This window comes from Morus notabilis, unplaced genomic scaffold, assembly GCF_000414095.1.
Source record: "Morus notabilis unplaced genomic scaffold, ASM41409v2 Scaffold361, whole genome shotgun sequence".
In the NCBI taxonomy this organism is placed as follows: domain Eukaryota; kingdom Viridiplantae; phylum Streptophyta; class Magnoliopsida; order Rosales; family Moraceae; genus Morus; species Morus notabilis.
The window spans coordinates 75,277-96,949 of record NW_010357470.1 but is presented as its reverse complement, the minus strand read 5'-3'; the positions used below and the strand labels follow the sequence as shown (position 1 = coordinate 96,949).

At 32.3% G+C, this 21,673-nt stretch overlaps 2 protein-coding genes across 3 annotated transcripts; both read right to left on the bottom strand.

Moving 5' to 3' along the window:
- Positions 1–9,012: 9,012 nt before the first annotated feature.
- Positions 9,013–9,991, bottom strand: LOC21391488 (NADH-quinone oxidoreductase subunit B). Its single transcript, XM_010090072.2, has 2 exons — positions 9,533–9,991; positions 9,013–9,442 (listed from the first exon to the last, which is right to left on the bottom strand). The coding sequence occupies exons 1-2, from the start codon at positions 9,940–9,942 to the stop codon at positions 9,208–9,210; spliced, it is 645 nt and encodes a 214-aa protein (XP_010088374.1). The 5' UTR covers positions 9,943–9,991; the 3' UTR covers positions 9,013–9,207.
- Positions 9,992–10,487: 496 nt separating this feature from the next.
- Positions 10,488–16,933, bottom strand: LOC21391487 (serine/threonine protein phosphatase 2A 55 kDa regulatory subunit B beta isoform). 2 transcript variants are annotated; one of them, XM_024171091.1, is made up of 14 exons: positions 16,402–16,933; positions 15,277–15,380; positions 15,071–15,169; positions 14,830–14,949; positions 13,828–14,037; positions 13,287–13,378; positions 13,003–13,121; positions 12,509–12,632; positions 12,043–12,166; positions 11,859–11,927; positions 11,669–11,760; positions 11,505–11,582; positions 11,342–11,412; positions 10,488–11,223 (listed from the first exon to the last, which is right to left on the bottom strand). In XM_024171091.1, the coding sequence occupies exons 1-14, from the start codon at positions 16,511–16,513 to the stop codon at positions 11,087–11,089; spliced, it is 1,551 nt and encodes a 516-aa protein (XP_024026859.1). In that variant the 5' UTR covers positions 16,514–16,933; the 3' UTR covers positions 10,488–11,086. The 2 variants fall into 2 exon arrangements, with proteins under 2 accessions (XP_024026859.1, XP_010088373.1); XM_010090071.2 differs by having other exon boundaries at positions 13,831–14,037.
- Positions 16,934–21,673: the final 4,740 nt, after the last annotated feature.

Below are 21,673 nucleotides of genomic sequence, written 5' to 3'. Positions count from 1 at the left end.
TTTTATTTTATTTTTAAGTCAATATAAGTCATTAGAGGATGAAAAATAGAAAATGATGGCTAGATATTAATAAAATAAAGAATTGTCCACTTTACTTGATGAAAGCTGATTTTTTTAACAAATGATATCCATTTTCAAACCTCATCTAATGTTGAAATTTGAGTTGTAAGTACATGCTCAATATAAAATACACTATAAGTTTGCGTAAAACTTATACTTTGAAAATTAAAAGTTGTCATAATCATAATTCAATACCATTTAAAGACATTATTATGGTTAAAATCAGCACCACAATCATCACAGTATACATGAACAATATTTGGAGAATAGGGTCAACTCGAATCGACTGAAATCAATTGGAGATCTCGTTCATTTCACCGATTTGAGTTTAGAATTCGAGTTTTGCTACAGTAAAAAACTCTTAGAAATAGTCACATCTAACTTTTTTGTTACAGTAAAAAGCTCTCACACAAAGTCACATCTCAACTCGAATTAACAAACTAAACGGACTCTAAATCGACTCAAGACGACTAGAAAAGACTGATGACATGAGAAGTAGGAACCACTACCGATATTTAAGGAAGGAAATTCCTTAGTGGCCACAAAGACTATCTCAGCCAAATCCTACATTAAATGGTCAAATTGGATCAATAATAAACAAGAAATATCTCAATAAACCAATATGGAAACAAGGAAAGGGAAAGTTAACAGAAGGAAAAGGAAAACTATCTAATCTGAGAAAAAAAGAAACTAGAATGCTATCTCTTATAAATAGGAAATGAGAATCACGACCAAAACATTCTAGACTCCTCATATTATGCTCAGACTCTCTCTCTTTCCCCTCCTTCTTCTCCACTTCTCACACAAAACATTGTAATTGTACTATTTTTATTACATAGTGAAACCCCCAAAACCTAATGTATCATGAGATTATTAAGAGAACTATTATACATCCGTGTGTCAATTTATTTTTTAGCATTTTACATTCTCATTCTAGTGATATATCTACTCAAATCGATTCGAATCGACTTACTAACGCGATCGACTCCTCAAAGCGGTCATTGACCCTTTCAATAAATTATAGAATCTGACTTCTACAGATTGTATTATAGAACATCTTACCTGATAAATTATGTTTTTATAAAAGTTTTATGATGTTCAACGTACATATATGATATACCGATTCTTACTAAAAACAAAAACAAAAACAAAAAAGGAAAGAAAGAAACGTACATATACTAATTAAACAAATCAAATACAGATGAGCTTATTTGAAAAAACAAATTAAAATAAAAGACAAAATATTCCTTGCAGCAAAACCATTTAATAAAGTATCTAACTCAAAGTAAATTCACTTCGTGAGAAAATTATTAAACTAAATACTACGTACATTTTTATTAACTACACAATAATTCCCGCTTTTAGAGCAATTAATTTTGTTGGTTTTTTTTACTAGTAGTGAAATTGTTTGCTACATTTCTCGTCAAAGAAATTCGGTAGCTCACTTCTTAGCAAACTATGCTTATTCTCAAGTTGAAGTCCTGGTTGTGGCTAGATTTTATGCATATTCTTCTGGGTAGTTATGTAAAGACTCAAATTACATGTTTAATTTTTGACGTTTTAGTTAGTGTTTAACCACTCATATTATAACACGTCATTTAATAGACTTAAAAAATTAAATTATTAAAAAGTTAGTTAAAAAATATTTTAAATATTTTAAATAATGTGATACAATTCGATTGGTTAGACACTAATTAAGACACTGTAATTAGATATGTGATTTGAATCCGTAATGTAACAGTCGATGTTATTACAATGAATAAATAAAACTGAGTTTTCATTAAAAAAAAACATTTAATGACCTTGTATAATAGTAGATCCTAGCTAATAAAGTATAATTTAGATGAAGTTCTATGATCATCAACGTACATATACCAAATAAAAAGGGACGTATACCATGTAACCAAATGACATACAAATGATCTTATTAAAAATGGAAAAACAAACATTCCTCGCAACACAACCATTTAATAAAGTATCTCACTCAAAGTAAATTACAAAAATTAATTCTTTACAGAAAAAAAGTTATTAAACTAATAAGTATGTCCATTGTATAAACTACACAATCATTCCTGTTGTTAGTGCATTTCGGCATGTGATAATTGAATTTTTTTTTTAAAAATGTCCCTAACTTTATTTTCTAGATAACAAAATTGCTAAAGAGAAAACGACAAAATAGATATAAAACAAAAGAAAGCTAAAAGCTCGGCTGAGGTTTGAACTCGAGAGCCGACCATTGACAACGTTTTTAATATGAGATTTAAGCCAAAAATTACAAAATTAAGCCAAGCTGATGAGCCGAATCGGCTAAAAAGCCGAGAAGCAAAGCTTGCGTGCAAACAAAGCAAGTGCCACCAGGGACATCGTAATTACGATTTGATTAGCAAATCAGGACCGTCAAATATTTCCGTTTGAAAACATCAGGACCGTCAAGGTGTCTCTTTATTATGATCATCAAGGATTAAAGGAAAAGGAAATCGTAGCGTTGAGTGCCAGTCACCGGTAGCCAGTGTCACCCGCGACACGTGGCGGAACCCCGAGGAGTCGCATGAACACTGTTTCGGTTGCTAGAGTGACAGCTAAATTTGTTTTGTGGAGAAGAAGAAAAATGCTTCAGGTTTACTGAAGGCGGTGGGTCCCATTTTTTTGTATTTATTTATTAATTTTGGGCAGGATCGGATAAATAATATCTGTCTGATTTCACTGTTTTGGAATTTGTTCCGTACTGTACAAGTTGGAAATTCTGAGTTGCAGGGCCCCCCACAATATGGCAAAATCAAATGTTTTCGACGGCTCTGATCAGATATTCTACGTTACTGTTTCGATTCAACCATTGGTGGTTGACTTTTCTGTGTCTGCCTATAATAATACTCAACACAATTTATTTTTTATCTTAAAAAAACTATTTATTTTGGGTAATTATTTTTTACCGTAGAATTAATTTTTAATGGTTAAATTTATGTAAATTTATATTAAAATTTTATAATGTGTCATATAAAATTACTCGTATTACATATTTGACCGTTAAAAAATTAATTTAACGATAAAATAGTTATTTTATCGATAAAATAAAATAACATGCTCTATAGTAAAGACTAAAAAAAATGACTCGGTTAAAATTTGCATACATGATGACTCGGTTAAAATTTGCATACATGTAATTTCCAATCACAAGTTAATTGAATCCAGTCTCATTACTTATTCTATTGAAGTATCATAAGCTAACTGCATCTGGTCTCATTACTTACTCTATTAAGGTATCACAAGCTAACTAAATTTGGTCTTATTACTTACTCTATTAAGGTATCACAAGCTAACTGAATCTGATCTCATTACTTACTCTATTAAAGTATCACCGTTTATTATATTATGTTAAATTTGTTGTGGAATAGTTTTTCAATTCAGTATTATGATTTTTTTTTTTTGGTGGTTGAAAAGCCTTCTATTTTTTTTTAAGAAAAAAAAGTGCACATTTTATAGTGGGTATTATCTCATAAATAAGAAAGTGAAATCCATAACCCTCAACTAAAATTTTAGGGTCCGTTTAGTTCGCTGATTTGAGTTTTTAATTCGAATTGAAATGTAATTTTATGTGATAGTTTTTTATTATAATAAAAAAATTAAATGTGTCTATTCTAAAAGCTTTTTACAATAACAAAACTCAAATTGATGAAATCAACGAGACCTCAGTAACTCCCTTCTCATGTCATTAAACCAAAAGGTTTTTATCAGGTTGAAAAGCATTCCATTAACAAGAAAGAAAACAACAAAAAAGTTTCCAAAAGAGATATCATTTAAACCAACAAAAATCAAGCCTACTTAATCCGAAACAAAGAAAGAAAATAAATCAAAGGAATACAAACAACACTCTCTACAAACAAACAACGATCAAAAGAGCTCATCGACTCGTGAAATGCTCACATAATTTGAGCATTAAAAGAGTATTATGGATGGTTGCTTCACAGGCACATAATGTGACTAAAATTAATAACTCTAAACAAGAGGAGCTAAAACTCTATACTAACACTAAAATTAACGGGAATGGGCACTTCTACCTTTTTTTTCTTCTTTTTTTACTTTGATTTGTTTCTCCCAATCTAGTGTAACGCCTCGTTCAATTTGTTAATTTGAGTTTTTAATTTAAATTATAATGTGATTTTATGTGAAAATTTTTTACTATAATAAAAAAAATTAGACGAGATTTTTTATAAAAATTTTTAACTGTAATAAAATTAAAATTATTAAAATAAAAGAGGATTAAGTATAATATTAATAGAGTGTTTGGTATAAAAATTTTTATCATAATTTATAATTCACTATAATATTTTTTTTTTATAAAAAATATACATAAATTAAAAATAATTTTAAATCATAATTTTAAATTAATAAATTAAACATCCGCTAAATAATTTTTTAGAAGTAAAGAGTACAGTGATTGCAATCTTGGGCATGAAGATCGGAGGGGTATGGTAATAATTGATGCAATACAAGCAAGAGCACGAGAGGGGATGATGGGATGAGGGGCCAGGTGGGGTCCCACAGAAGAGTGCCTATGCATGAGTGAGGTGGGACCCATTGAGTAGGAGTGGTGTGATTTGATGGTGGGTTTTGGGGGTGTGAAGCCAGGGGGACTGTCATCTCTGTCCAACTCGCATACGACACGTTTCAGATGGCGTGCTCTCCGGTCCTGATTGACGGCCACGCTCTTCACTGTTCTCTTGAAAACTCAGGTTGGATTCCAATTCATTTTCACCTTTCCTTCTTTTCAAATCGAGGTTTTTTTTAGGCTTCATTTAAATTTTTAATTTAAGTTAAAATATAATATTTTTTTAAAGGTTGTTGTAATAAAAAAATTTAGATGTGATATTTTTTAAAAAAATTTTATTATAAAAATTTAAAATTAAAAACTCAAATCGGTGAAATAAATTAAGTTTAAATATAACTATTTATTATTTACAATCACTACCGCATATAACAATTCCCCGTGCAGTTCTCTTCATAGTCTCATATATTTGTTTTTGAAAGAACACCCGTTTAGTTCGCTGATTCGAGTTTTTAATTCGAGTTAAGATGTGATGTTATGTGAGAATTTTTTACTGTAGTAAAAAAGTTAGATGTGACTGTTTTTTAGAGCTTTTTACTGTAACAAAACTCGAATTGAACGGAGCCATATTTACATATTTTGATGGTAAATTTATTTTTTGAATGGCATATGCTTTTTAACGTTAAATTTAGCCAAATTTTTAATAAAAATAGTAGATACACAAAACTCACAGAATGTAATATAATATAGATGTAATGATTTAAAATGGAACCATACCAATAGGATGTCTTTGCATACCTATCATAGAATTATCATGTCTTTATCTATCTCTATACATGTAACAATTTGATATGTAATTATCTACATAACCAGATATCAAAGCTATTATTAGACAATTTGTTCCATTATAACATTTATATGTGTACTAATTCTGTATCTCTAGTAATAATTTGTAATAGTGCTCTTGGAGATTTGAGTAATAGAAGCCTAATAGAATTGTCGGTTTAAATTAGATAGCTTTACCGAACTTTCTAGATTATTAACATACAGCTCGCATATGTGTGTGTATATATAGAATATATATATATATATATATATATATATATATATATATATATATATATGTGGTAATATAATATAGATGTAATGATTTAAAATGGAACCATACCAATAGGATGTCTTTGCATACCTATCATAGAATTATCATGTCTTTATCTATCTCTATACATGTAACAATTTGATATGTAATTATCTACATAACCAGATATCAAAGCTATTATTAGACAATTTGTTCCATTATAACATTTATATGTGTACTAATTCTGTATCTCTAGTAATAATTTGTAATAGTGCTCTTGGAGATTTGAGTAATAGAAGCCTAATAGAATTGTCGGTTTAAATTAGATAGCTTTACCGAACTTTCTAGATTATTAACATACAGCTCGCATATGTGTGTGTATATATAGAATATATATATATATATATATATATATGAATACATATATATATGTGCGTGTTGAACTTTGTGTTAGTGCGTGCACTATGTACAATTCTACAATCAACAAGCAGAAAAGATTGAACAACTAACAACCATCATTATTAGAAACAATTTCCTATTCATACACATTATGGTCTTCCAAGTGCTTTCACGCCTTTTTTTTTTCTTTTTGTCCTGAAGTTGGCAATGGAATCGTTGTTCATTAGCCATAAAGGGATAAAAACTTAAGACTCTAATATTACTAGGCACATAACACCCATGTCTTATCAAGGAAAGGAACAGAAACGGTCGTACTTAGAATTGGATTCATTTCACATCCTTTTCCTACCAGTTGACCCAATAAAAAACCCCAAAAATTTCTAAACCATCGTTGACTTTGCAAAAAATTGCATTTATGCTTTGAGCTAGACTCGTTTTTTGTCCAAAACTGCAAATTGCATCTTGCGCTTCATGAGAACAATCTTTCTTGCTAGAAACAAAAGAAAAAAGTCATGACTTTCCATGTTATGCTTGGTCAGCATTCCAAAATACTAATAAAAGAACTTGCTGCTTTTGTTTTGTTTTGTTTTATTTGCTTTTTTTTAACTTAACCCAACTTAATTCTAAATGCTAACAGTTTATGGCACAAGGGTATCGCTTCATCATTGCAATCTGCTTTAAGAGAACAGGAAACCACTTAAATGCACATAAGACAATCTATAGTATGGTTAAAAAAAAAAAAAAAAAAAAAAAGGACCTAGATCTCTGTTTTCAACTGTTACTTCTGTATAAAAATCTACTTTTATTTTATTTTCATCGTATTTAACGTTGGAAAGTATATACAGCTGGTAATAAAAACTCCATGCACATAAGTGACATCTCATTATAACACGTCTGGGGCCTTTTATGCAACCAAAGCAATGAGACGAAATAACAGTTGTTGAAAAATGCATGCCCTGAGGCACTGCAGCTCCAAATGACAAACCTAGCTCTTTCATTACATTTTAGAGAAGACAGCACCCAATGCTTCACCTACGGATTCATCTAAAATTGGTTTGTGGGACCCCTTAATAATCATACTTTTCCTTCTCTCAAACACTGTTTGAGAAAATCGGTTTCTAACTCAAGACAACTTGCATTAAGCAATTCCAATGAAAGATTGTCCTCAAGAAGAGAATAATCCTGAAAAATAGATGGTATTCTTTATTCCTCTTAGTTTCTTCACCGTTGGTCATTATTCATGGCTAGTGAATTTTGAGGTGCTTATTTTCCTCCTCTACTTTTATATTCTCAAAATCTTATTTCAGTTGTCTACTCACACCCCCATGCAGATTATTAGATTCCTCAAAGCTAATGATATTTCTCGAATAATGCATTTGAGTGATGCACAGTAATGCCATATGTGTTTTGGGAAAAAAAACAAAAAAAAAAAAAAAAACAAACAGTTAATAGGTCAAACAATATTCATGGAAGTATTCAACAACCATACGTAAGAACCTTATTCCTTTGGTCTCACTATGTCGGTAGATTCCAATAACAATCCCCATCAGCATTTGTGAGAGGCATAAATAAAACTTACTCATGAAATTTCCAAATTGCTTGTGGACCCTTGCTAGTGCTCGCAAAGCATCTTTTCTTGCAAAAGCAAATGGATGTGATAAAGGTAAAAGAGTTTAAGGACCGTAGGACCAGAAAAATGAAACTATCAATAGTTTTGTTTTTTTAGCTGTTAGATTTGTATTAGAAATTATGTGTTATGTATACATTTTCAATATGATTTGATTTTTACCGGATTTAACAGTAAAAAAAACTAGTCTTACCTGTAAAACGGCCAACCGAAGACACTCAAAAATTATAAAATATGCCATCAATCTGAAGTAAGAAAGTAATAAAGGTTGTGATAAAAACAAAAGATGCCATAGCGCAGGTAAGGGGCTAAAAACCAAACACCATGAGTGATAGCAAATGCAAATAAATGGCTTTCCATAATGCAGAACAACTGTTTTTGAAGCAAATAGAGAAGGAAATATCAGTTCACTTTGGAATATGTTTCTCAGGCTTCTCAGCTGAAACATGATGCAACTGTTTTACTCTAGGAAACAGCAGGTGTATCAAGAATATCCTACTAGGTTACTACTAGGAAACCTGCCATGCCACAGGAAACGTGAAAATCTATGATTATAATTTGCACTCCGAGCTTTGCCGAAAAACTTGTGTGCATCAAAATCACAAACCAGAAATGAATTAACAAATAAGAAGAGAAGTTTCAAAACTTGGTAGATAGCTATCTACTCTCTAAACCAGAAAACATTACGATATTTTTGAAAACTGCAAAAGGTGCGAGACTAAGTGAAGACACAAAAGTATGTTTCAAACATGCATTTTCAAGAGAGAATGAGTGAAAAAGGTAAACAGATACGAAAATTTTGATAACTAATACTTCATATTGAACTTCCTATCCTTTTTCTCCCCGTGAGTGAGTACAAAGACAACTCTGTGACACTGTGACTCTGTCCGTCTTTATCACTAAGCATTCTACAAACAAAATAGTGAGTTCAAAATTTCAGATACGCACATAATTCAAGAGTTAGGAAGTGAGATCAAAATTATCCAAAACATACATCAGAAAGTCGTCAATCATCGTTCGTTGTTTTTTTTTATTTTTATTTTTATTTTTTAAATAAGGTTGAAAGGTTGAAATGGCTCTACCTACTAAACTTGGACTCATTTATTTTCCATAATAGAATCGTTGAAGTTCCAATTTTTTTCCCAAGATTGAAACAAGGGGGGTTTAGGCATACCAACCGCATATCACTTATCCGATATCCAATCTATCTCCCACATTGAAGTCCAAAACTAGCTGCAATCTCTAAATTAATGAATGTGATTGCTAGAATTAAATTATAAACACAACGAATCAAATATACAGGCCTTGAAAGTAGAATCTATCGTATTATTTCCAATATTATCATTTATCATGCAAGAAGAAAAACAAACAAACAAAACCGACAATTCATAAAAGAAATCGACCTTTTACTATACAACACAGTAGAAAAGATTTCACCTTTTACTATACTTCCACACAACCTTAAAACTCTTGAGAGATATGTTACACAAAGGAGGATCTTCACGTGGTCCACCAATGGAGAAAGTCCCTCCTCCTATTAATCTTCTTCTGGAGCTGAAGAATCCCGTAGAGTAAAGCCTCAGCCGTGGGAGGACAACCAGGGACATAAATGTCAACAGGGACAATTCTATCACATCCTCTCACTACAGAGTATGAGTAATGATAATACCCTCCTCCATTTGCGCAACTTCCCATTGATATCACCCAACGTGGCTCTGGCATTTGATCATAAACCCTAAATTCCCAAACTTAAAGAGTCAATTCATTTTTGAGTTCCTAACTATCAAAATTCAAAATTCAAAATTATATCCATGTTTATGTTTACCTTCGTAGAGCTGGAGCCATCTTGTTGGTGAGAGTGCCGGCAACGATCATGACGTCGGACTGCCTTGGGCTGGGCCTGAAGATGATACCGAACCGGTCCAAGTCGTATCTGGACGCTCCTGTGTGCATCATCTCCACCGCGCAGCAAGCCAGGCCAAACGTCATGGGCCAGAGGGACCCCTTCCGGGCCCAATTCACCAGGTCGTCCACCTTCGATATCACATATTCCGCCCCCTTCGACAGCCCCGTCGGCCTCCGCGTCGTCGGAGGACTCGTTCCCTCGTACGGCGCCGGCGATGAAGAAGCGGCGGTTGAGTACGGCGAGGAGGTCGCCGTTATTTGGAACGACGGCGACGACCTGGCCGACGCTATTAACGCCAGTCGCGATCCTGCTCTCTGCAACAGAGCCATAGAGAGTAGAGAGAGATCACAGAGGAGTTGAGAAGTTCTTGGCGGTTTCGAGATAAAGCGGGAAGGACAACCGACATAGAGATGGGCCCCGCAAAGTCTTAACAATTTTTCAGTTCTGCGTGATCGGGTTTGGCTGACCGTTGGATTAGTAGACTTCGAGTGGTCTGACTGAGAAAGGTCACTAACATATTACTAGAAATTTCTGAAATGTGTTTTTCTTTTTGAGAAGATAAATTACAGGAAAATTTTTTGGTGCCGCCTAATGTGTCGGTAAGTGATATTTTTTCAACCGTTAAATTTAAATAATTTTTACATAATTATATACAAATTGAAGATAGTGATTTGATAATGGGCAACGCAAAGCAACGACAATCCAATTTTGGGGGCTAGGAAGAAATTTGAATTTAACATTGGATAGATAGACAAAGCAGTGTTGGCGGAGACTTGGGGATTAACGGTACAAAAGTTGAAGATTATATTCATCTAACATGACCTACAGCCATTATTCATTTGCTTTGACAGAAACTGGAAATCTACAACATATATAAATAAACATTGTTAAAATAATCAAATATCAACCATGACAAAAGAATCAATAAAAAATGATTCATTGCAAGTTTCCACAGCTCCATCCCACCAAGGAACCATTTTTTGAGTAAATTAAACTACATTTTTTTCATCTTAAACCTAGTGGCAAAATATGGAACATCCGTTTAGTATCCTGTTGACTGTTGTAGGAGAGCTACAATCACATTTCCTTGTTGATTTCAACCCAACAGAATTTTCAGACATAAGAATGCATCTTCTTTTTCAGAAGAAGGCATGGGAAAAAGGGAGAGAGAAAAGGGGTAAAAGAAATAACTAGAGAAACTTTTGGGGGGTTGGGGGGAGGGTGGAAGCATGAAGAGACGCTGCCCACCCGGAACAAAATCAGGTCGCTTCGTCCTCGATTCTGAGACAGCCATTTCCTGAACTTTAACATTAAAATCACGTGCTATGAATTCTTTTAAGGGGCACCTTGAAATCTTGAGAGAACTAATGTAGCCTCCTTCAGTGGTTGGTGGGGTAAGGGAAAAGAAGCCTTCTCCGACAGCAACCCAAAAAAGTTAACCCAAGCAAATATACTTTCCTCCTTGGATCATCATTATGCATAGTACATGTACAAGCTATTCGCGGCAGCACAGGCTATTGAGTTTTCGGTAGGGTGCCATGCTAGGTGCAGCAACTTTGTCGTGAAATCGAATGAATTCCCATTCGCATCGACACCAGGGCTTTCTGCTCCTGTTGTGGGATTTTCACATGAGTACGAAATAATGGAGATTGAAGGGATGGTAGAATAAAAAGCGTAAAGAATGAAAAATGTTTACAAAAGCCAACTAAGGGAAGCAAAAGAACTGACCTCGTCTGACGACTCGTGTTATACTACTGCTCAAGGACCTGGCTGGCCTTGAAGGAGTCTGAACTTGTCGCCTGATGGAACAAATACTGTACAAAATTAGGGATATTATATCATAAAATAAAGATTCGAAGTACACTTGTCATTATTACTCTGTCAAATATACCTCATTGGGTTTTTGCTAGCTTCCAAAGTCGTTGCCTCAGTACTTCCTGGGGCACAACTAAATACACGGAAGAGATTGCTGGGAGCACATAAACAAAATGTTAAGATGAATACAATGAACATCGAAAATGATAAAGCAAAAGATGCATCTGCTTCAAAGCAGACCTGTATGAGCCAGTTGCAACTCGTAGTCCATCACCACTCAAACAGCACTCAAACTTATCGAAGATCGAGTCATTTTCATATAAATCACAGAGCTGGTTATATTCAAAAAGATTAAAATCAGTTTAAATACAGAGAAGTAGCAGAAGTTAATGGTTCAGTTTTTGTCCAAAAGTGGGAGAGGCAGTCTCACCTTCGGTCTTAAATATTCATGAACCTGGAAGGTTGCGACAGGACCCGAATCCATGTTGATGTCCCACAACTGACAACCAAATAACCATCAATTCTAAAATTCAGGTATCTTCATTCAAGAGAATCATAATGTTTAGAAGGAATGCAACATCAAAGGAATAATTTTGGAAACAAAAAAACCAAACCTTAAGAGTCATGTAATCACGACTTAGTATGTGTCTCCCATCCTTGCCAAACTTGATGTCTGAAATTGAAGCAATGATCTCTGTGAAAAATGATCTAGAACCAGGTGCCTCCTGTTCCTCAAACCTGTATGGAAAGACATTGCCTGTTAACTTATAAATTGTGTAAGGTCGCTATCTGGTGTGAGATAAAAGTTTTCTGGTTGTCAGGTGCAAGCACACAGGTTCAATATATTGAGAGCTTCAACTTCATATAAAACTCCGAAGGAATAACTGGAACCCACATAAGTGACAGCAATATTGAGTAATGGTTCATATCCTACTAATAAAATTGGAAACAAGAACACTCTGGAAAGAGCATGGATAGAGGCAAAAAAAGGGTTTACTCTCATGCCATTGTTTGTACAGATTAAGAGTTACCACCAATCCCTGCTTTAGTCCTTGGAAACTTTGAACACCAAGTACTTACAATTTAGCATGAGAATCACATAATGCTGATTGTCGTAAATCAATGAGTCGGATTGATCCTTTTGAACTGCTATATGCTAACGTATTACAATGAGTGGGATGGAACTCAGCTGATGTTATCACCTCTGCAAGAACAAACAAAAATATATTTAAGGGTGACATAAAAAGGGATTTGCAATCATGGAAAATAGTCGACCAAATTAGACAAATACAGGATGACCACTAAAAGATTTTCAAGACTTGTAAGAAAACATATAGAGAACCCCAGACATTTCTTTAAATCTCCTCTTTTTAGGTAAAACATAATTGAGAAGCATGTCCGCGTATGCAAGACAAATGAACAGCAGAAACCATGTAAAATCTTAGTTACATAATCTAAGCACCAGAAGGAAATATTCTATAATCGTTTCCAACTTGAATTCCTTAACATAAAAGCAAGCAAGCAAAAGCAAAACTGCAATACAGCCATAAATACAGGAACATCAAGAAACTTACCAGTTAGATCCTCCATGTTTGCAGGCTTCACATCAACAATATTGAAACTTTGATTGCTAATTTCCAAATTCCAAAGATTAATTCGCAAGTCATCAGCCGATATGAAAGTTTCACCATCACTAGAAAATACGAGAGGAGGAGTTATTTAAGTTTTACAGCATGGGCCGGAGGAGGAGAAATAAACAAGATACCATATGAAACTTTAAATTGATATTTCATCATATAACCAGCAAGACTAGAGCAGAAAATTGCAAATACACATTCAATAAAAGAAATGCAACCACCTGTTGTTTGAAATTGAATTAATATGATAGTCATGAGCGTGAGCATAAACCCTTCGACATCTAGCAACCAAGCTGGTTTCTTGGCTAGTTACCTGCATAATGAATAATCTTCAAGGTTAGGGCTGCATTGCAGCGGTAACCTTTGTTAAAAATAATGTCCACATACAGGACAAGATCGTAAAAAGTTCTAAATCATAAAACAAAAAGAATCCAAGCAGCAAAGGGACTAAGACAAGACATGTATATTTGCATGTAGCAGATATATGAAAAAATCTATTTCGCCTAATTGCACCTAAACTACATCCTAATGGCCACTACAAGCACCAACCAATGACTAATGCATTTTTGCTCCTTGGACTAAAAGAGGCATCAAATATGCGCCCTTATAAAATTTGGGCCTAATGGTTCTAGGATGACCTTGCAAATCGCTACCAGCTTATTCAAGGAATGTTCAAACAGGCACAAATTAAGGTTTCAAAACATCCCAAGGACATCCACCAAACAAAAAGAGAGGGGGGGCACAAAAGAGATTAAGTACAACTACCACAGGTAAATGTAATGATGGAATGCCTTCAGACGGAAATGAAAAGTCATTGCTCAGGACACTACTCAATCTGTCAGGGCTCCCACCATTTGCAAGATATGGTTTAGGGCTACTAGAATTACTTGAACTAGCAATGCTGCCATTGCCCACGGCTTTTGAAGGCTCCAGATTGTAGTCAGAGACTTTCTTGACCTTCTTTTCTTGCACCTGTGATAAGCTCATCCATGACAAAACGTGTGAAGGAGTTTACCAACAAATATAGACATGCAAAAAACCATTTATTTATTTTTTTTTTTTTTAAGTATCAAACGATACAATCCATTGTGGAAAGAAATCCAACCAAATAATGTCTCTTTCTATCCAAAGAGCAAGTAAGAGTAAATCATGTGGAGTTAAAAACAAAGACATAAAATTTATCAAACTGCCTGGAAGAAGAAAATAGACATATAGAACATGGGACAAGAGGTTATAGATGGTACCATTTATTGTTCTTCAACATTATTTCTCAACTATACATTCAAATTTCACAAGCTCAAAATCAAAATACAGGAAGTACGGACGACACAAATATTCTGACAAGATTTACATTACTGATTGTTTCAAATAAGGTTCGCAGCTCACTACTTTGCTTAGAATAGCAGCTATTTTTACCACCCCAAGTCATATACGCATGCTACAAAAATATGCACCTACGCAGTAGGTTGTTTATTGCTCTTCCTCAACCAAAGCACAAACATGTCAATCTCCAACACATATCTCTATCGAGCTCCATTTTTATGCAAGTGGAAAGATATCTTGAGATAATAACCGATAAAAATTCAATTTGCAGAGGGAGAAATGAGAAATTTACATATAGTATCAATATAAGTTGACAAATCTATCCAAAAAATATATCTATAAATATATATTGGACTTTTCTAGACTATTATTGTGTCAATGGTTAAAAAAAATACAGGTTTAGGAATATTTTAGGGGCTTCAGCAAGTTTTGAGCTCCTACCTTCCAAAACTTAATTGTTTTGTCATTTGTAGATAGGAGAAACAGGGCGGAATTGGCTGTTTGGCACCATCTTATTTTGTTGATTTTTTCTTCTATCTCCAAACTCTTGAGATAATCAAACTGACAGGGGGAAAAAGAGAAGCAGTGTGCATGTATTAGAGCCAATAAAGCAAAATTGAAAATCGATTAGATTGTTTTACAATATAACAGGCAGGAAAAAGCAAAAGCTAAAAATATATACCTCAGGTTCATGGCTTTGAAACTCCGTTTTATAACGGAACTCGGGATGCCTAGTAATGGGGTAATCGGTTCTCTCTAAATCCCTTCTGGAGTCACCCAGCTGCACCTCATAGAATATCAAGACAATTTAATATTCTGACAAATAACATACAGCAGAATCATATCTTGACACTGATAAACAAGCCTGCAAGGAGAGAAGAAACACACATCTTTTGAGTCTGTCCTCTCAAACAGAACGACACGGCCCCCACGGTCGCCGGTAGCAAGATAGTCACCACTTGTATCAAATTCAATAGCTGAAATAATATCAACTGCAGAAGAGAAAAAGGAACTACAACTGAAAATTTCCATTATAAAAAGAAATGCTATAATGTGTAATGATATTTAACGAGGAGAATATATTTTTTTCCTCTTTCACATTGGCCGCAGAAGATCAACAACTATATAACGTACTATAATTGCTTCCCCTCTTAAATCCGTTCTTTTGACTTCTCTACAGAAGTGGTTTTCAAGTATGATGGAAGAGAAATATACACATCAATGCAAATACAATGTGCCAACTGCCCTGTTAGTTTAAGGCAAGCAGCACCCAAACTGCAAAATGACCTTCTTAGTTCTTTCAACATGCCCATATTAAGCTCTCGCCTTCTATCTTTATGTGTTCTCTACACGGCAAAGAGTCGGAGAATAACAAGTGAAACACCTAAAGAATGGCTTCCTACAATGTACATGTATACCTAACATGAGAATGCCAAATTGGTAAAAAGGAAACAAGCTAACCCGTGTAATGTCATCACCTTTATTCTTTCCCACTTATGTACAATTAGATGGTAACCAGAAAATACCAGCTATCCAATTGTAAAAGGAAAAAAGCCAACAGTTTGGCTATGATTAAAGCTTCAGAATTACAACTAAACAAATTAAACTAACAGAATCTCCTAGACGAAACCAAAGAATGAGAAACAGTAATTGAGATTCGGATCTGCAGTGCACAAATTCAACAAGTAAACACAATCAATTAGGAGACCATAGTCACTAGAGAAGCTTACTTCCATACTGTTTATGGAATCCCAAAAACGACAGAAATGCAATATAAACCTTATATTGACAGCTCGTAATCAATTCCAGAACTAAAAATAACTGTTTTCCCCAAATCAAACCCAGAATCCACCAATCAAAGAGCAAGCAATCACACGACGACCCACAAACCGAGACGTGTAATCCACGATCCAAAACGGATCAAAAACGCCTAAACAAACCCTAATTCCAATATCGAAACAGCACATCAATTGGATCCACAAATTCAGATTATGACGATGATGAAGATAATACCTTCCTGTACTTCTTCGCCGGCCGTTCGCTCGCCGAATACCTGAGAGAATTTCCACTCCAGCGGCTGCGGTGGGCCCGCCGGAGCTGCGACGACCTCATCGCCACCGTTCATTTTCTCCCAACAAAACGAATCAACACTTTTTTCCACAAAAAAAAAAAAAGAAGCACCGCCCCAAAAATCCGACCAATCCAATCACCGCATCGAAGATCGCTTTTCTGGGTTTACAAGATCACGGATTCGTCTGCCCAAAAAACCCATAATATCCAATATAGATACAGAACTAGATAAATAAAAATAAAAATAAATAAATATTCACAATGATGTATGGGTTTTTTCTAATTCAACCATTGGAAACCCAGAAAAATGGCCAACAGGAAACTCTTTTTTTTCTTTTTCTCTTCACTCTCTCTAGAAGGAGAAAATTGGCATTTTAATAATTTTGGGGATTAAAATGGCTGAGCAAACTGTTGTTTCTTTTCTTTGGCTTTGGAGACCCAAAACACACAACACAACACAACACTCACACTTCTTTATCTCTCTAACTCTTGTGTCTCTCTCTTTTTTGTCGAGTTCTTTCTCAATTATGGATTTCTTTTTTTTAATTAATTTTTTATATTTTTTGAGGGGTGATAAACTCACCTTGATAAGTGACGGTTTGATTCGATGAGGTGCTTTGATCGGGGTGTCGTGGCGATGCGGTGGGGAGAGAGCGCTACGATTTGATTGGTGGGTGATAGGAAGGATTTCTGACGGCGGGTAATGGGAAAAATGTAGAGCAAGAAAATAAGGATTTTTTATTTTTATTTTTTTTGCTTTTTTAAGTATTTGTTAAAATGATCGAGGAGTCAAGGAATTGTTGGGAGAGAGAAAGACATTTTTTTCAAAAAAGACATGCATGCCCTTTGATTTTTTTTTTTTTTTGGGGGGGTGAGTTTTCACATTTTCTTTTGTGTCCATAAATTTTGATGAGTATTAAAGTGATTATGGAAAATGCATGTCTATGATCGAAATGGATGCATTATATAGAAATTAGAATACATTATACATCATGGCATTTATGAAAGCGTTTTCGTGAGTTTAGGTGTACAAAATCGATCTCCAACATTTTTGTGTTCAAGAACTCAATCTTGACCTTCTTATCCAATGACTGATGTTATGTTGAATATATATTGTTTCCTTTGACTTCTTCAAATTATGAGAACAATACTTGTGACTTGAAGTTTGTTTTTTTTTTTTTTTTTTTTTTTTTTTTTTTTTTTTGCTCGAAGTGAATTGAAGTTCTCTGTAGAAACCCCACGAACCTTCATTAATCTTCCTTGAAATATTATGCAATCAATTTATTATTAGATTTATAATTATTAACTCTCATTCAAAATATCATATCATAACAAAAAAGCAGATTCGGAGTCATTTCAACATTATGCTAGTCAAGCTCAAAACATTGCTTTTTTTTTTTTTCCCCATCACATTGATGACTTTATTTCTAGGCAACCTAATTTTATTTGAAGAACTTTTTTTTATTTTTTTTTTTGGGATATTGGCTTTCACGGGCCAAGCTTCTGCCACTACCATCGTCTCGACAATGCGACATTTTAAGGGAGAAAACCACAAATGCCACCCAAGAGGTAAAATATGTTGTGTAAAAAATATTATTTATGTCACTCAATTTAAAAATAAACATAAAAATAGACAGTTGTTATTTAATTTATAAAAAGAAAATAAAAAATTATAATAACGTTTAATTATTTAAAATGATATAAAATAATAGGTACTTACGAAATTATAAGAAAGCGTGTATTTTTCTCACATTTTTTTCAACGCTCTGATTGAAGTCGCTCTCAGATATTCTTACTATGGGCGGACGAGGGAAAGAACGACATTAGGATCAAAAGGAGAGGAAAGTATGATTTGGGTTTGAGTCGTTTGAATTTGTTTGACTAATGAGAAAAGCCCAACGAGCTGAGTATTGTGAAAAGCTGAAGTCTATTGTGAGGGGATTGTCTCTAGAAGACATGGGCTTTTTAGACCATTATGTATTTTGGGCTCAAGTAAAAGGGTCCACGGAAAAAAAATCCGTTGGGCCTTTGTTTTTCCAACTTTGCCCAAAGTTACTAGAATGTGAGTGCAATAGATTTGGATCTTGGTTCGGAAAACAGCATGATCCTACTACTGGAAAATTAAGAACTTAAGACTTATAAATACATTAGTATAAATTTTTACTCTTTACTCTTAATTGATATCTTTTTAATTGATATAATATTTAATTAAAAAATTATTAATGAAACATAAAAAGTAAAAGTTAAAACCCATGCAATCAGTAGCGGAGCCAGGATTTTGTTTTAAGGGGCATAAACTAAAAATGTGAAAAATGTTAATAATATCAACACCTAATACTGTTAGCCGGTTGGAACCACGGTTTATACTTATATATTTATCAGTTTATTGCATTTTTTGATACGTGAATTAAAATTTTACAAAGTTTAATTTAAAACGATTTTGAAAAAAAAACAGTGATCATTACTTCAATAAGGGCAGATTAGATAAAAGATATTTACGTAAAAATAGTAATTAAGAGGGTTGTTTGAACAAAAATGCTCAATTAGAGACACATTTAGGAAGTGTATTTTAAAGGATCATTTAAAATTTTCTTGTGAGACTCACTTTTGATATATATAATAAAGATTATATGAAAAAATATATATATTAGAAGGGACAAATTGGAAAAAGAAAAGTTTTAACTAGGGTAAATTAAAGAAAAATAATTCAATTAGAGTACACCAAAAAGTATAAGATTTAATATGAAAAGCTTAAAAGAACAATAAAAAAAGACCAAAAAGCAGGAAAAATATATTTAAATTAGATTTAGTGGAGATATTATGAAATTTTTGTTAATGAATGGGTATTTTTGAAAAAAAAAAAAAACTTTGAAAACCTATGGGGTGAAATTAAAAAACCAAAAATCAAGGGGCATAAGAGGCTATATATGAAAAAACTTGAAAATATATAGGGTGAAAATCAAAAAAATCAAAAATTCAGGGGGCATATGCTGCCCCGCCCCCCCCCTTCTTTTCTGCTACTACTGTTACGTTTTATTTATATTTTAATTTTTTTATTTATGAACAACAAACTAAAAACTTTATATATATCATTGTATTACATTTATATATTATGACAACAAGAGCTTTGATTTATTTAACTAAATAAATTTAAAAGCTCTTGTGCCTTTAAAAAGTTTTTTTTTTCTACATGTTATCCAAACAATAATTAAAGTAATTTGATTTATGCTTCTCATCTTTTATTACTTAAAAGTAAAAGTAAAACCAACCACAAATGAACTCTAAATGGAAGCTCCAATAGTACGACTCGACACCTGCCTTAATTTTCTTAAAACGTCAAGTCATTAGTTCACATTAATTTCTTAATATTTCAAAATATGTAACATGCTATTTATTCTATATGACAATAATATTAGAAAGATGTAAATAATTTTTTTGTTATTATACATCTCGGTCGTGTTTGGTAACTTGTATTGTATAAGATGCATTGTATTGTATTCTATTGTCATAATATAATACAGTGTTTGGTGTCATAACGTATTGCACAAGGGGTCAAAATATAAAATTTTAGAGTAAAAACGTAATTTTTCAAAAATTTTGAGGTCAAAATATAATTTTTAAATGTTTTGAGGTTAATATATATTTTTTAAAAAATTTAGGTCAAAGTGTAATTTTATAATTAGGGTCAAAATGTAATTTTATAAAAAGTGAGAGATCAAAATATAATTTTTAGAAAATATAAATTTGCATTGTGCACCTCAATTTTTAAACAATTATAAGCTGCAACATGACTCTATATCGGTCCAATCCGGACCCTAGTCGTGCCTAATGTCAACATGAATCGTGCATCTGTTATAAAATAATATAATACAATACGTAAAAAATGAACTTATTTAATAATACAACATAAACCGTATTAATTTACCATCCACATTAACTGATACAGTATGATAGTCACACCAAACATTGTACTATTGTATTATTATACAATATAGTACTTTAATACAGTTAGACAAACATGACTCTCATTTATGTATCTATACGGTATAAGATCATGATTTTTTTGAGAAGGACGGGAGAGATACCTACGGGCCTATTTGGTAATGTTTTCAAAATGGTTTTTTTTTCCTAGTAAAAAATGAAAATGAGATTGCTTTAAAAATATTTTTAGAACCGATTCTGAAATTACGTTTGGTGGTCTTTCAAGAGATTGGTTTGAGTATGACAAAAAGTTAAATCGTATTTGGTTACATTTATATTTATTTTGAGTACATGTAATTAATAATCTTAAAATAATATATTAAGTAATTAATATTTGATAATTATTTAGCAAATAAAAATTAATATATTAAGAATATAATAATAATAGATAAATTATTATTAATGAGTACATTAGTAATTAAACTATATATAATAAATTAATATGCTAAATAATTAAAAAATAGTAATTAGTTATTAATTATAAGTAATTACTATGTTTGTAATGTACTCATATTTATTAGATTATAAGTAATTAATTAGTGTATAAAGAAAAATAATTAGTATATACATAATTTATTAATATTCCATTTACTATTTAAATTATTAACTTTTAATTACATAATTAAATAATTAGTTAATTAATTACTAATGTTTATTTAATAATCTATTATTTGATATATCACATGATCAATATTTGAAAATTATTCTTTTTATAATGATTAATTACTAATTATCAATTATTAATTATTATAGATTAGTATATTATAATTTAATATTAATTATTAATTGAGTAATTACTATTTATATTTTATTTACTAATTAATAGATTATAATTAACATAATATATAATTGATACATTAATTATTTATTATTTATTTAATAACTTATTATTACTTGTTTTATTGTTAATATGTTATACAATTAATTTTGGTAATTAATATTTAACTAAATAATTAATTACTATATTATTTGTTTATTAATAAAATTAAAAACTTAATAGTAACAAATTTATATTTAATTAATAATTAAGTAATTACTATCTAGTTATTAGTTATTAAGTATATCTATTTATTCATTATTAATTAATATATAATATAATTAGTCATTAATAATTAATTATTTAATATAACTTTGTTGATAAGTACTAGAAAATGAAAACGGAAAAAGAAAAACAACTTTTAATCGTTTTCTACTTTTTTCATAAAAATCATTCTCATTGTTTTTTGTTTTCGTT

Bases quoted from the DNA above. Each gene is read 5' to 3' on its own strand.
- LOC21391487 (XM_024171091.1), bottom strand. From the start codon at position 16,513: ATGAACGGTGGCGATGAGGTCGTCGCAGCTCCGGCGGGCCCACCGCAG. The intron at 11,761-11,858 runs GTGAGACTGCCT...GAATATAACCAG, and splicing joins ATGAATATTTAAGACCGAAG to CTCTGTGATTTATATGAAAA. The intron at 11,583-11,668 runs GTCTGCTTTGAA...ATGTGCTCCCAG, and splicing joins GTTGCAACTGGCTCATACAG to CAATCTCTTCCGTGTATTTA.
- LOC21391488 (XM_010090072.2), bottom strand. From the start codon at position 9,942: ATGGCTCTGTTGCAGAGAGCAGGATCGCGACTGGCGTTAATAGCGTCG. The intron at 9,443-9,532 runs GTAAACATAAAC...TTGGGAATTTAG, and splicing joins ATGGCTCCAGCTCTACGAAG to GGTTTATGATCAAATGCCAG.